At 37.3% G+C, this 12,980-nt stretch overlaps 3 protein-coding genes across 3 annotated transcripts; 2 read left to right on the forward strand and 1 right to left on the reverse strand.

The window, feature by feature from the left end:
• Window positions 1-227: 227 nt before the first annotated feature.
• Window positions 228-1,757, forward strand: lim2.3 (lens intrinsic membrane protein 2.3). Its single transcript, XM_056757384.1, has 5 exons — window positions 228-365; window positions 812-993; window positions 1,077-1,223; window positions 1,323-1,457; window positions 1,531-1,757. Exons 2-5 carry the CDS (start codon window positions 819-821, stop codon window positions 1,587-1,589), a joined length of 516 nt encoding a protein of 171 aa, XP_056613362.1. The 5' UTR covers window positions 228-365; window positions 812-818; the 3' UTR covers window positions 1,590-1,757.
• Window positions 1,758-2,654: 897 nt separating this feature from the next.
• Window positions 2,655-5,999, reverse strand: hspa8b (heat shock protein family A (Hsp70) member 8b). Its single transcript, XM_056756369.1, is given in 11 exon segments — window positions 2,655-2,690; window positions 2,693-2,790; window positions 2,793-2,838; window positions 2,917-3,149; window positions 3,234-3,278; window positions 3,281-3,431; window positions 3,521-3,723; window positions 3,798-4,353; window positions 4,448-4,600; window positions 5,463-5,668; window positions 5,794-5,999. Coding segments are annotated over 11 exon segments (1,932 nt in total). The 5' UTR covers window position 5,999.
• On the forward strand, window positions 4,497-12,887 carry si:dkey-4p15.5 (zona pellucida-like domain-containing protein 1). Its single transcript, XM_056756370.1, has 12 exons — window positions 4,497-4,572; window positions 9,511-9,571; window positions 9,730-9,846; window positions 10,662-10,888; window positions 10,988-11,172; window positions 11,259-11,331; window positions 11,432-11,529; window positions 11,615-11,695; window positions 11,775-11,946; window positions 12,286-12,379; window positions 12,480-12,497; window positions 12,619-12,887. The coding sequence occupies exons 3-12, from the start codon at window positions 9,741-9,743 to the stop codon at window positions 12,711-12,713; spliced, it is 1,149 nt and encodes a 382-aa protein (XP_056612348.1). The 5' UTR covers window positions 4,497-4,572; window positions 9,511-9,571; window positions 9,730-9,740; the 3' UTR covers window positions 12,714-12,887.
• Window positions 12,888-12,980: the final 93 nt, after the last annotated feature.

Consider the following 12,980-nt stretch of genomic DNA (forward strand, 5'->3'; position numbering starts at 1 on the left):
TTAACAAATAGAAAGGTTTTATTTCTGATTTTCCAGTTTCTTTAATTCCCTTTTAACTGATTGTCATTTTGCTGTCAGTTTTTGCAATGTCTCTATATTGTCAACTGAAAGCACTTTGTCATCAGTATTAGTGAAACTAACTAGCATCAAATTGTTTTGTATTCTCAGCAGATTCTCTTAAACAATCTTTGGGCCTCTCCGATTGGTTGTTACTGTGACATCTCTATTGTCCTTCTCCACTCACCTCTTGTGCACTGACAAAAAATAACTGCCAATAGCTCATGGAATTCTGTCTGCCGTGGCATAATTGAGCTTCACACTATTCATTCTGATAGCACCTTTTCCCTGGGAAACAACAAAAACAGGTGGGCATTTTTTCACATATATGTTTGGTTTGTTATTTTGTCTTGTTATTTCACATTTCAGTTACATCAGGTGATTTAAAGCAACAAATCAAATGTTCCTCTTTTCACAGCAGTTTTTTTAAAATGTGTAATGATTTTTTAATGCTATGCCTTTTTTCATTGTGTAAATATTCTTGTCAAGCTCATGTATCTGTACAGGAGAAGTATATGCTGAACATAAAAAGTGTCATACAGAGGATCTGATTATCTGATAATATATTACCTGAACTCATGATGAATACAACAATTTACAACCACATGTGTTTATTATTGCAGAATTATTGCAAAGTTTAAGACTTTGATATTTGAACAAGTGTTTTTAAATCCAAATAGTTTGTCTTTCTTAAACAGCTAAATATGGTTTTGCCTATTTCATATAATTGAACCGTGTTACACTGTGTCTGTAGGTTCAAGATGTACAGCTTTATGGGCGGTGGATTGTTTTGTGCGGGAGTGGGGAACATACTCCTGGTGATCTCCACTGCCACCGATTACTGGATGCAGTACCGCCAGTCCAGTAGTTACATGCATCAAGGTCTATGGCGCTACTGTGTCCCTGGAAAATGCATGACACTCACAGACAACATCGGTGAGACCACCACATCACAGACATGCCTTGTTCTACACAATAAACATCATTTTTATGTACATAACGAGGTGTTTTTTTAACAGCATACTGGGATGCCACCCGTGCATTCATGATTCTGGCCAGCCTAGCTTGTTTCTTAGGCCTCATCATTGGTGTCATGGCTTTCATCAATTACTCCTTTAACGCCTTTGACAAAACCTTTTCTGCAGGAATTCTCTATTTCATTTCATGTAAGAAGACCTTAATAGTAGTTTAACAAATAAAGACGTTCATTAAAAATGCTGGATGAGACAATGGCACTTTGGCTCATTCAACCTTCTGACGTTTAGGCTTCTTCGTGCTGTTGGCCATGGCCGTCTACACTGGGATGACAGTGAACTATTACGGGAAACGTTACGGAAATTGGAAGTATTCTTGGTCATACATAATGGGTTGGGTGTCTGTGGTGCTCACATTCTTTTCAGGTATAGTAGCAAGCCAAAATATTTGTCAGGAATAATATTTTTTTCTCTGTTACATTCTTTGTCTTCTCTGCAGGGATTTTCTATATGTGTGCATACCGTATGCATGAATCTAGAGGCACCATATCACGCTGATCTATCTGAAATTTGCTATCTTCATCCATTCAGTTTGAAAGTGAACCGTCATGTCATCCCTGCTCCCTTTACTTTAGATCTTTGTTTTCATGTACAGTGAATAAATGACTAATAAAATGCTTTGTTTGTTTTATGGTTTATACACAATTTCCAATAATTGAATATACACATGAAAGAGCTCCAGTTACCAAAATGAATGATACATTTATTGATATTGATTCAAGCAGCAAAGCGTTTTAAAAATAAAAATATGCTTTTAAGTGAAATCGTAGAAAATTGAATTTAGTGTAAATGTACATTCATTGTACATGCTAAAACAATTACACAAAATTGAATTTTAAACATACAGCCACAAAAATTATAATAAAGAGATTTAATTAGTATTTCTATTTGTATTATGGCCATTCCAGTCCAGTATCTGTTGATTTTCAACAAAATCAAACCTCAGGAGTGACATAAAGTCATCCAACAGGAATGTGAAAGACTGACAGCATGACAGGACACATGAAAACTGTGATTAAAAATGAAGGTAATCTCAATCTCAAGGTTTCCTTAATGCATGTACAAATATTACTGTTGTGTAAAAGAGATTATGAACTTATCCTCTGTGGTTTGAAAAATACAGAGCATGTTTTCTGTTATTTTGACCGGTTTCTCCTGTTTTCATTTTCTGCAAATAAATGCAAATGAAAGCAATATTTTTATTTGGAGTTTGGTATAAATATTGTTAGTAGGTCACAGAATGAAATAGAAAAGAATAATTTTACCAAAACACCTGTAACTAGTAAATTCAGAAAAACGGAAAATAATTTGGAAAAGGCCTCTTTAGGATTTACAAAAGAACCACAAACACACACCATGTACTCGCTGTGAACAGAAAATTCTTTATTGTCAATGTAAGACACATGAAGATGTCTTTTGAATACAAATCTTTAACACAACATTACTCCAAATTCTGTTTCTGAGATTACATAAACATGCGATAGAAAAAAACATGACAAGTTCTTTGAATACAACACAAAACAATAAGGGTCTCCACACAGTAATAAACGTTTTTCATATGATTTAATCAACTGCCTCAATAGTTGGGCCAGAGGTTCCCCTCCACTAGGGGCACCTCCAGCTCCTGGAAACCCTCCAGGCATACCATCTGGCATTCCACCAGCACTCTGGTAAAGCTTGGTGATGATAGGGTTGCACATTTCTCTAGCTCCTTCTGCTGATGTTCAAACTCATCCTTCTCGGCGGTCTTTACAGAACATAGAACACATGTGAGAATGTGAGGTGTGACTGAAACGGACTCCGCACAGAAAAGTTGAAAACATACCTGGTTTTGGTCCAGCCAGTTTATCACCTCGTTGCACTTGTCAAGAATCTTCTGCTTGTCCTCGTCGCTTATCTTTCCCTTAAGCTTCTCATCCTCAACTGTGGACTTCATGTTGAAGGCGTAGGACTCGAGGCCATTCTTAGCGACGACCTTTTCTCTTTGGACATCGTCCTCTGCCTTGTACTTCTCAGCTTCCTGGACCATATGCTAGATGTCCTCCTTGCTTAGACGACCTTAAGTCATTGAGGAGATTGTAATATAAGAGTGAAGTTTCAAAAAGCAAAACGTAAGACACACAGAAAGTCAGTGTTTGTTACCTTTGTTGTTTGTAATGGTGATCTTGTTCTCCTTGCCGGTGCTCTGTCTATAGGAGACACATTCATGATGCCATTGGCGTCGATATCAAAGGTGACTTCTATCTGAGGGACCCCACGGGGAGCTGGAGGTATCCCGGTCAGCTCAAACGTCCCAAGCAAATTGTTGTCTTTGGTCATGGCTCTCTCACCTTCATACACCTATAGGAATGCAATTCAACATGAACACTGCTGAAAGGCTACACAACAATACGTTATCAATATAAGCTAACAAAAGTTAATATCCTCACCTGAATGAGGACACCGGGCTGGTTGTCCGAGTAGGTGGTGAAGGTCTGGGATTGTTTGGTTGGGATGGTAGTGTTACGTTTGATCAGGATGGTCATAACGCCACCGGCAGTTTCAATCCCCAGAGACAGAGGGGTAACATCCAGGAGCAACAGGTCTTGGACATTCTCAGACTTATCTCCAGATAAAATTGCAGCCTGAACAGCTGTAAATGACACGTGTCTTTTATAGGACTCTACATATGAGCAAATCTGAGACATGAAGGATCATTTTGAGTACCTGCTCCATATGCGACAGCCTCATCCGGATTGATGCTTTTATTTAATTCCTTGCCATTAAAGAAATCCTGCAGGAGTTTTTGGATCTTTGGGATACGGGTGGACCCTCCAACGAGGACGATGTCGTGAACCTGAGACTTATCCAGTTTAGCATCACAAAGAGACTTCTCTACTGGATCCAATGTACCGCGAAAGAGATCAACGTTCAGCTCTTAGAAACGAGCTCTAGTGATGGAAGTGTAGTAGTCGATTCCTTCATACAGAGAGTCGATCTCAACGCTGGCCTGAGTGCTGGAGGACAGGGTGCGTTTCGCCCTCTCGCAGGCAGTGCGCAGGCGGCGGACGGCCCTCTTGTTATCGCTGATGTCCTTTTTGTACTTGCGCTTGAACTCTGAGATAAAATGGTTCACCATGCGACTGTCAAAGTCTTCGCCTCCGAGGTGAGTGTCTCCGGCTGTGGACTTGACCTCAAAGATGCCATCCTCAATTGTAAGGATGGATACATCAAAAGTGCCACCACCGAGATCAAAGATCAGGACATTTCTCTCAGGACCAACCTGGAATTAAGAAAGACGAATCAATTCAGATGTTTTTGCTTGCTTTCAAACATAACTCATAAATATTGTTTTACAGTAACAGTAGATCTCTCACTTTCTTGTCCAGGCCATAAGCAATGGCAGCAGCGGTCGGCTCATTGATCATTCTTAGAACGTTAAGGCCGGTGATGGTCCCAGCATCCTTTGTGGCTTGGCGCTGAGAGTCATTAAAGTAAGCAGGTACGGTAACAACGGCATTCATAACAGTCTGAGAACGAGAGTAACCACAGTTTAAAAACGTTTTACCTTTCAAATTTGATTTTTAGATTAAGTCAGGTTTTCTTGTAAAAAAGGGACTCTTAACCGCTTAAAGCAGGGGTGTCCAAAGTCAGTCCTGCAGGGCCTATGTCCTGCAAAGTTTAGCTTCAACCCTAATCAAACACACCTTATCAAGCTTATCAAGGTCTCACAAAGCAGACTAGAAACTTCCAAACAGGTGTGTTGAGCCAAGTTGGAGCTAAACTCTGCAGGACTATGGCCCTCCAGGACCGACATTGGACACCCCTGGCTTAAAGGAATAGCTCACCCAAAAATAAAGATTCTATCATAATTTACTCACTCAGAAGTTGTTTAATAAATGTTCATGTTGCGCTGAACATTAAGAAAAATATTTCGAAAAATGTTTGTAACCAATCAGTTCTGAGGCACTATTGACCGTCACAGAAGGAAGAAAAACTACTATGATAGTCAATGGTGACCCAGAACTGACTAGTTTCCCACATTCTTCAAAATAACATCTTTTGTGTTCAACAGAACAAAGAAATGTATATAGCTTTGGAACAACTTCAGGTAGTAAATGATGACATATTTTGTGTGTGTGTGTGAACTGTTTCTTTAAGATGTGTTGCTAAAAAGGCAAAATTACTACAGTAGATCTTCTTCATGCTCTAATAATAACCTGCCATGTGTGTCAATGTTGACAACTTTAATGTGTCGACACATTACAATTTAACCAACAGCAAAATGGGGGGACCGTATAAATTCGGCATTATAGAAAATGTAAATGATTTCATTGAATTTGTACAGTCAAAGTTATATTTTATCTAATTATGGAAATATTAAACACTCACTTTTCCAAGGTATGCCTCTGCAACCTCCTTCATCTTTGTAAGCACCATGGAAGAAATCTCCTCTGGGTAAAAGGACTTGGTCTCGCCTTTGTATTCAACTTGAACTTTGGGGCGGGAACTGTCATTGATAACAGTGAACGGCCAATGCTTCATGTCTGACTGCACAACAGTGTCATCGAACCTCCGTCCAATTAATCTTTTGGCATCTATGAGAAAAATATAGCAAGAAACGCACCAACTACATTATATCCATAGATGTGGAACTTAAATGTAACAAGGATAGTTGAAAATACAATGTTCTTATTAGAATAGTCACAACAATATTACCTACCAAAGACTGTATTGGCAGGATTAAGCGCTACTTGATTTTTGGCGGCATCCCCAATCAGCCTCTCCGTGTCTGTGAATGCTACATAACTCGGTGTGGTCCTGTTACCCTGGTCATTGGCAATGATTTCGACTTTGCCATGCTGAAAGACCCCCACACAGGAATAGGTGGTCCCCAAATCGATGCCACCTGCTGGTCCCTTTGACATGGTTTTGGCAGAATGCAAAGATAGTTAACATCCATGGTGGAATATAATTCATGCATCCATCCCTTTGCAATGCAACATTCCAAATAAGGATAATGTTTATTTGTATTTCATCCTATTTATAGCACAATTCCCTCATTGCATTTAATAAAAGCTCGACAAACGACTACACAGCTGTCATCGTGTAAAAGGGTCACTTCTTTACACAGAGCCCTCTAGAAACACTTAAACGCTTTATTTGAGTTTCATTCGTGTTTAATATTAAAGTTGCACAAAAATAAAGAACAAAGTTGCTTGCTTGCTTCAAACAGTTATACAACATGGGGGGTTCAGTAAACACTCCCGATAACAATTGGGATTGTCTCCTGGAATCATTCGGTCCTCGTCGAGCGCGCGCGCGCACGCTTAACGTTACACAAAATTCCCACGTTCAACATTCACACAAAGCACGTTCAAGATAACGTATAAATTAAACCGAAAGATATTATAAACAATGTGTACGATAATTTCAAGCGTGCACATATTTGAGTTTATACGTTTTTTAAAGTTTACATTGTTCACGACGCTATTCATTTTTATCTGTTTAATCAGGCAATAACGTCTCATAATAGAGCCTCATAATAGACAGCAAATATAGCACTTGTGCATTAACAACAATCCAACAAACAAGCTATTTAACATTCAAGGCATATTTAGTCTCTTACCTCTTCCTCGCTGAGCGCTCTGTCAGTCGTCCGTTATGTCGCAGATTGGTGCGCAGTCATTCGTTAGGGATGCGCTGCTGCGCCGCTGTGATGCGCTTAAAGACATACTCAGAAGAAGAGTCCAGACGAGCCCAACAGCCAATCACATCGCGAGGCCGCTGAGGCACTAAAACTACGGTGTTCCAAGACTGGGGAACGTTTAAATAAAAGAGCTCGAGGACATTCCTGCTAACTTCCTGTTTCACTTTTAAAGAATCAAGTTAATGCTCGAGTGAAATGTCGAGGTTTTACGAAATGCTTTGAGTTTATGACTAAAGAAAGCGCGCACTTATGTTCGTACGATGCGCATAGCCGACACGTACACTTACATTTTATAAATGACAATATGCACGCACACGTTTAACTATGAGACTATATCTGTTGACAATTTGTAATTCATATTGTTTTAAACAGTGCTCCATTGAACCAAGTCTTATGGGGGTCTCATATGACTTTTTTTGGTGGGGGTAGTCTCGCAATAGACAATTTATACAAAATACACAATATATTTGATAATGCTATGCATAACTATATACTATTTATTAAAAACAGGCGTACAGTAAAAAACAGGCATGCTGTACTGCACTTAGTGGTCTTTAGACGTGGGGTGGGGCGTTTCAAATTGAAAGAGACATGACAACTAGCCCATAAACAAACTTAACATAAATTATTGAAAATAATGAATTCACAAAATACACCATATCCATTGCATAAATTTAATCACATTTGTCATTATAATTTTTACTCAAATACAAATATCTAAGGGGACCACACCAAAGTTTCTTTTTTACTTCTGATGGGGGGTCCCTAATGCCTTATGGGGGGTCCCGGATCTCCCCAGCCCCCCTTCAATTCGAGCACTGGTTTTAACGCTATAATAATCGAATTGACATGTTTAAGTAGGTTTGCTCCAGCATTTCTGGTTGGCTTTTAGAATCCCGTCCCAGATAGCCAAGGAACATCTGAAAGATGTCTGCTAAAGATCTGGAGATCTGTAAAACATCTGCTAAACTTCTTTGAAAGAGGTGTTGTACATCAAAAATCATAAACATCTTGTCTTCTAGATGTCTAGATGACGTCTGACAGCAAATGTCTCAGAGATGTAGGGCAGATGAGCAAACAGCATCTGCCAGATGTCTTGCAGATGAAAATGCACAAATCAAATAGATGTCTGCCAGATATACGTGTCCTATTAGGGGTCAGAGCAGTGAAGCGCTGATGAGAGCATCATTTAATTGACTATATATTGAAAAATTGAGAGATCTTACCCAAGAAATACTTATTGCGCATAAATAACAAACCCTAAAAGAAAAATTTTATAAACTCTCAAAGACGGCATTTTATGCAGCATTAAGAAAGTGTCTTTAACTTTATGAGTATACTTGCATGGAAAGAAATTAAAGTCTTAGTAATAAAATTTATGCCACATTACATTATATTTTCATTGGCTTTAGGGTGCCATTATAAGAAATCACAAATCACAACTGCAAACAGGATTTTGCTGTGACGAATTAGTCAACATACACTGAAACCAATCCATGGAAATAGAGCCAACAGTCTCATGAAATTGATGCAGGTATTGTATATAGGGTGTGATGAGTTTAGTGTAAAGAAAAGGCAATGCAGAAGGGACACACCCTTTAGGATACAGGACAAAGCCTATGAGTTTGTAATTTCAAATCCACTGGGATGTGATATTTTCAACAAAAGAGAGTTAAATCGTAAAACCAAGGTTTTTTTGTTGTATAGTATTATTCACAGTACCTTTTGTACCTGACCTCGAAAAAGGTAAATAATAGACAAACACACTGTTTAGCCATAAAAAAGGTTTAAAGAACAAGCACCAAAGTTTTAAGTCATTGCACTGAACGCTTAAATAATCAAACTGATAAACCACAAAGAGAGTTATCAGTTACTGTTTCCTCTGAACCCAGTGAACCATTATTTACTGTTAGCATAATATATTGCACCAATTGTTCAACCCCATACCAGCCCTCCCCCAAAACAACAACAACATAATATTATGCAGATAGAGTTATAGTGTCTTTGTTCTGTGTACAAAAGGAATCCCCCTTTTTTGTAGCGTATATGTTCCACTTGCCCTTTAATCGGTCTGAAAAAGGAGCTTGATTTCATCAAGGGAACGTCCTGTACATGGTTGCTATTCTTAAACGAGAATTTAGTGTACTTTTTAACACATAAAAAGAAATCTCAAAACTTCTTTGTGAAGTGACAAACACCATTCTTTAACACCCTTCCTGGTGACAAACTGACTGCACCCAACAATTATTTACAGTCTTTATATAATTCTCAGGTGACTCCATGTATTCAGTAGTTGGAAAACAGAAAGGCAAAGGTGTTTCAAAATGAACATTAAAAGAGAATGTGTGTAAAGTAGCAAAGTTTTTTTTAATTACTTACAGTGTTTAATTCATTTAATAATTCAAATCAAATTATTGTATCCATATGCTGCTTAAACAATACCATAAATAGACCACTAATCTTAAAATATTTCGTAAGATAATTTGCGTATATTGAAAAGTAAACAATTTAGATAAAACACACTTATATGTCTGTACATGTGCCAGTTTCAGATGTTGCCCAGGGAATTATCTGTTTTATCAACAATATTGATGACACCACTGTTTTGTAAACTTAGTTACCAGATCTGAAAAGCTATCAGTGATGAAATCAGAGGGTCTCGTATTGCTCATGTCTTTGTGATGCTGTCTCTCACACCCATCTCTTCTGTATAAATACTGAATCTAAAAGACATCTACGGAAAAGCCAAGGGACCCATCAAGTTATCGCTGAATCACAGAGTTTTTGCACGGTAAGATATATTTTATTTTCCAGATTTTTCATGTTTGCCTATAATAATGGTGTTTGTGATTAGGACTCTTTTAATATTATTATAGTAATTTATAGTATTATATATTTGAATTTGTCTTCTCAAATCCTTCATGTTTTCTTATGCTTTGTCTTCATTAGTTTGTCTCAGGATGATAAGGTTAGCCCACCTGATATGTTTTGCTGGCTTCTTTCTACAATTTGAAGCTCAGGCTAATTTCCTAACATGTCTCGCTCACCCTACCTACAGACCGGCAGGTCAGTATATCTTCCATATCTTCCAGTATATCTTCATTTACCTTGAATATTTTTCTCCTTCTTTCAAGTAAAATGACTGAACATCTTTTAAACAACACTGTAAAAATGTTACCAATTTCAACTGCTTTATTAAATTTGCATTAGTTAAATCAAATAAGCTTCATGAGTCATTAAAATGCAACAAGATTTTTTAAGTAAGTTCAATATAATTTAAGTTTAACTGACTCATAAAGCTAATTGGAGTTATCTTAAGAATTTAATGAAGCTTTAACAGTGAAGATTCACTCAAAAGATGCAAATTATTTTGAGAAATCTGAATGTTATGTGTTTTCTTCTTCGTTTTATGCAAAATTTTACTATATTTTGTACTACATTCTGAAAATAAGATCTAATATATTTAATATGTCCTTTTGATTTATGAGTTCTGATCTCTTTTCTACTCTTTCTATATATATATATATATATATATATATATATATATATATAGAACCTTAGCTCTGTACTTTGGTAGGCATTTGTACTTTTAATTGCACTTTTTGTTGTCCTTATGTTGTTCCAATTGCTTCCAATGTTTACCTCATTTGTAAGTCGTTTTGGATAAAAGCGTCTGCTAAATGACTAAATGTAAATTTGTAGAAAAGAAACATATATTTTAACTGGAGAACAATCCAGAAAAATTAGGCTTTAAAATTATTTATAAAATCTAAATGATCATATAATGATGATTTAATAAGAGAGAGATTTTTTTAATCAGCATAAACAAACCAATGCACTGGCAACTTCAGTAACATAATCTTTATACATATACATTTCAGAAAACTCTGACATCACAGTGACGTGTGGAACCAATTATATGTATTTAAGAGTCCTGCTATGTCCAATGTACTTTGCGGGATACAATGAATCTCTCATGGCCCTCAATGCTAAATTCAGCAACCCATCCTGCCTTGGAGTCGCAGACTGGACAGCCAATCCTCCTGTTGTAAATTTCAATTTCTCAATCTCTCAGGAGTCACTGACTCTCTGTGGCAACAGTTTGAATGTAAGAACTTGAAATCTACTTTTTTAACTTTGAACAGTATGTGCAGCAACCATTTCCTTCATTTATATCAAACATTCAAACTTTGTGTTGTTTGATTAGATCATAAGTCAGTTGGGTTCTGGGGCATTCTCAGATTTCTCCCAAGTCCAGACTGTCAATATCTCTGGATTAATCAACTCCTGGGATATCAGCATCTCCACTATCAGTTACAGACAACAACTCATGTACCAGTTTTCTTGCATGTATCCACTGCAGTATGTAGTCAACAACACACAGCTCAGCGTGTGAGTATAAAACCCAGGAAGAAGTTTGATCATGTTGACATAACTTACAGTACTTAAATACTTATACTTGTGTTTCTTGCTCACAGGTCAGGAGTGAGTGTTGCTATCAAGGACAACAATGGTACTTTTGTCAGTACTTTAAGCATGGGTCTTTACACTGTAAGGATGTTCTCCGTGTGTCTAAACATCATTAATAATTTAAACAAATGAGTTAAGTTACTCAATACAATTGTACTAATACTCTCATCTTTATCTTAAGACTGCCAACTACACTACTAAACTCCAGATACCAGCAAGTGGGCTGCAGTTGAAAACTCGAGTATACGTTCAGGTTAAGGCAACAAATCTCACGAACAAGTAAGACTGTGACGTAACTCACCTTGCTAAGATCTAATTTACAGACGATTCAATTTTAATTCCCCGTTCATTTTGGTATTTCAAGGTTCAACGTGTTGCTGGATCGCTGCTACGCCACAGTGAGCCCATATCCAGTCAGCAGCACCTCCTATGATCTTTTTATCGGGTGAGTCATTCATTTCCAAAGACAACAATTAAGAAGACACTACAGTTCTCCCGTGTAATTGGTCTTTTGTTATCTATAGATGTACTCGTGATGATCAGACAAAGGTTGAAAGGAACGGGGTATCTCAGGAAGCTCTTTTCTCCTTTGAGGCCTTTCGCTTTGTGCAACATAAGAACCTGACTGTCTCCACTTTCTATCTGCATTGTATTACCCGTCTCTGTGAGAACTCCACTTGCGCCTCATTGATTCCGGTAAATAATAATGCACAATAATGCCAGTGCTTGAACTTTTTTACACTCTTAAAAATAAAGGTGCTTAAAAGGGTTTTCACAACGATGCCAACCATTTCTTTCTTTCTTTATTATAATCTAAAGGACCTTTTTTGCCACAAAGAGACATTTGTGAAACAGAAAGGTTCTTCAGATGTTAAAGGTTCTTTATGGAACCAAAAGGTTTTTCTATGGCATCGAAGAACCTTTTGAAGTACCTTCGTTTTACGAGTGTACAAGGTGGCAGAGAGCTTTAAAGAGTTTCTAGAAATCATGTTTGTGATTGTGTGTAGATATCACCAGGCTTTTCTTCTTTAATAGACATGCAAGAGAAAGAGGGAAATACAAGCTCCACTAAACACAAGCGAAGTGGCCACCGTTTCCTCAGGACAAATCAGAACCAGAGTTGACAATGGTATAAGAACAAGATCATTCACTTTTCTCAAGCCTTTATAATAACTTGCAAGGTTTAAAATTTTATGCAAATCTGCCTTTTTTCTGCTATTCTTTCGCAGGCCCTGTGACCTCTCAATGTAAGAATTCATCCATACCAATACACCACTTGAAAAAATATATTTTCCGCACAATTTTATAGCCAAATATAATATTTTTTTATATTATACGTTTATGTGGATTTATTTTTTCTGTTTCTAGACAAATCAGGATCCATTCGCCATGAAATGACATTCGTTGGCTTAGCCACTGGCCTGCTCAGCTTCTCTCTGCTAGATTGGTTGTCTCCATGGTAACCTGCATCAGGAAGTGGATGTTTCTAATACCACACAGCACGATGTAATGACTTCCTTATGTTTTGAGAATGTAACAAAAATGGTAGCGACGTATTAGCCATTAAGTTGCTAATTTCATGTGGTAGATGAAACATATTGTTATATAATCTTATAGACAAAGAAACATGTTTACAATGTAGAAGGATTTGCACAAAAGCAACTTTTGCAGTTATTCATTAAAATGTTTATGATGCATGTAATATTGTATTTTGGGGGATATAGACATTA

Source organism: Triplophysa dalaica, chromosome 9 (assembly GCF_015846415.1).
Source record: "Triplophysa dalaica isolate WHDGS20190420 chromosome 9, ASM1584641v1, whole genome shotgun sequence".
Classification (NCBI taxonomy): Eukaryota; Metazoa; Chordata; class Actinopteri; order Cypriniformes; family Nemacheilidae; genus Triplophysa; species Triplophysa dalaica.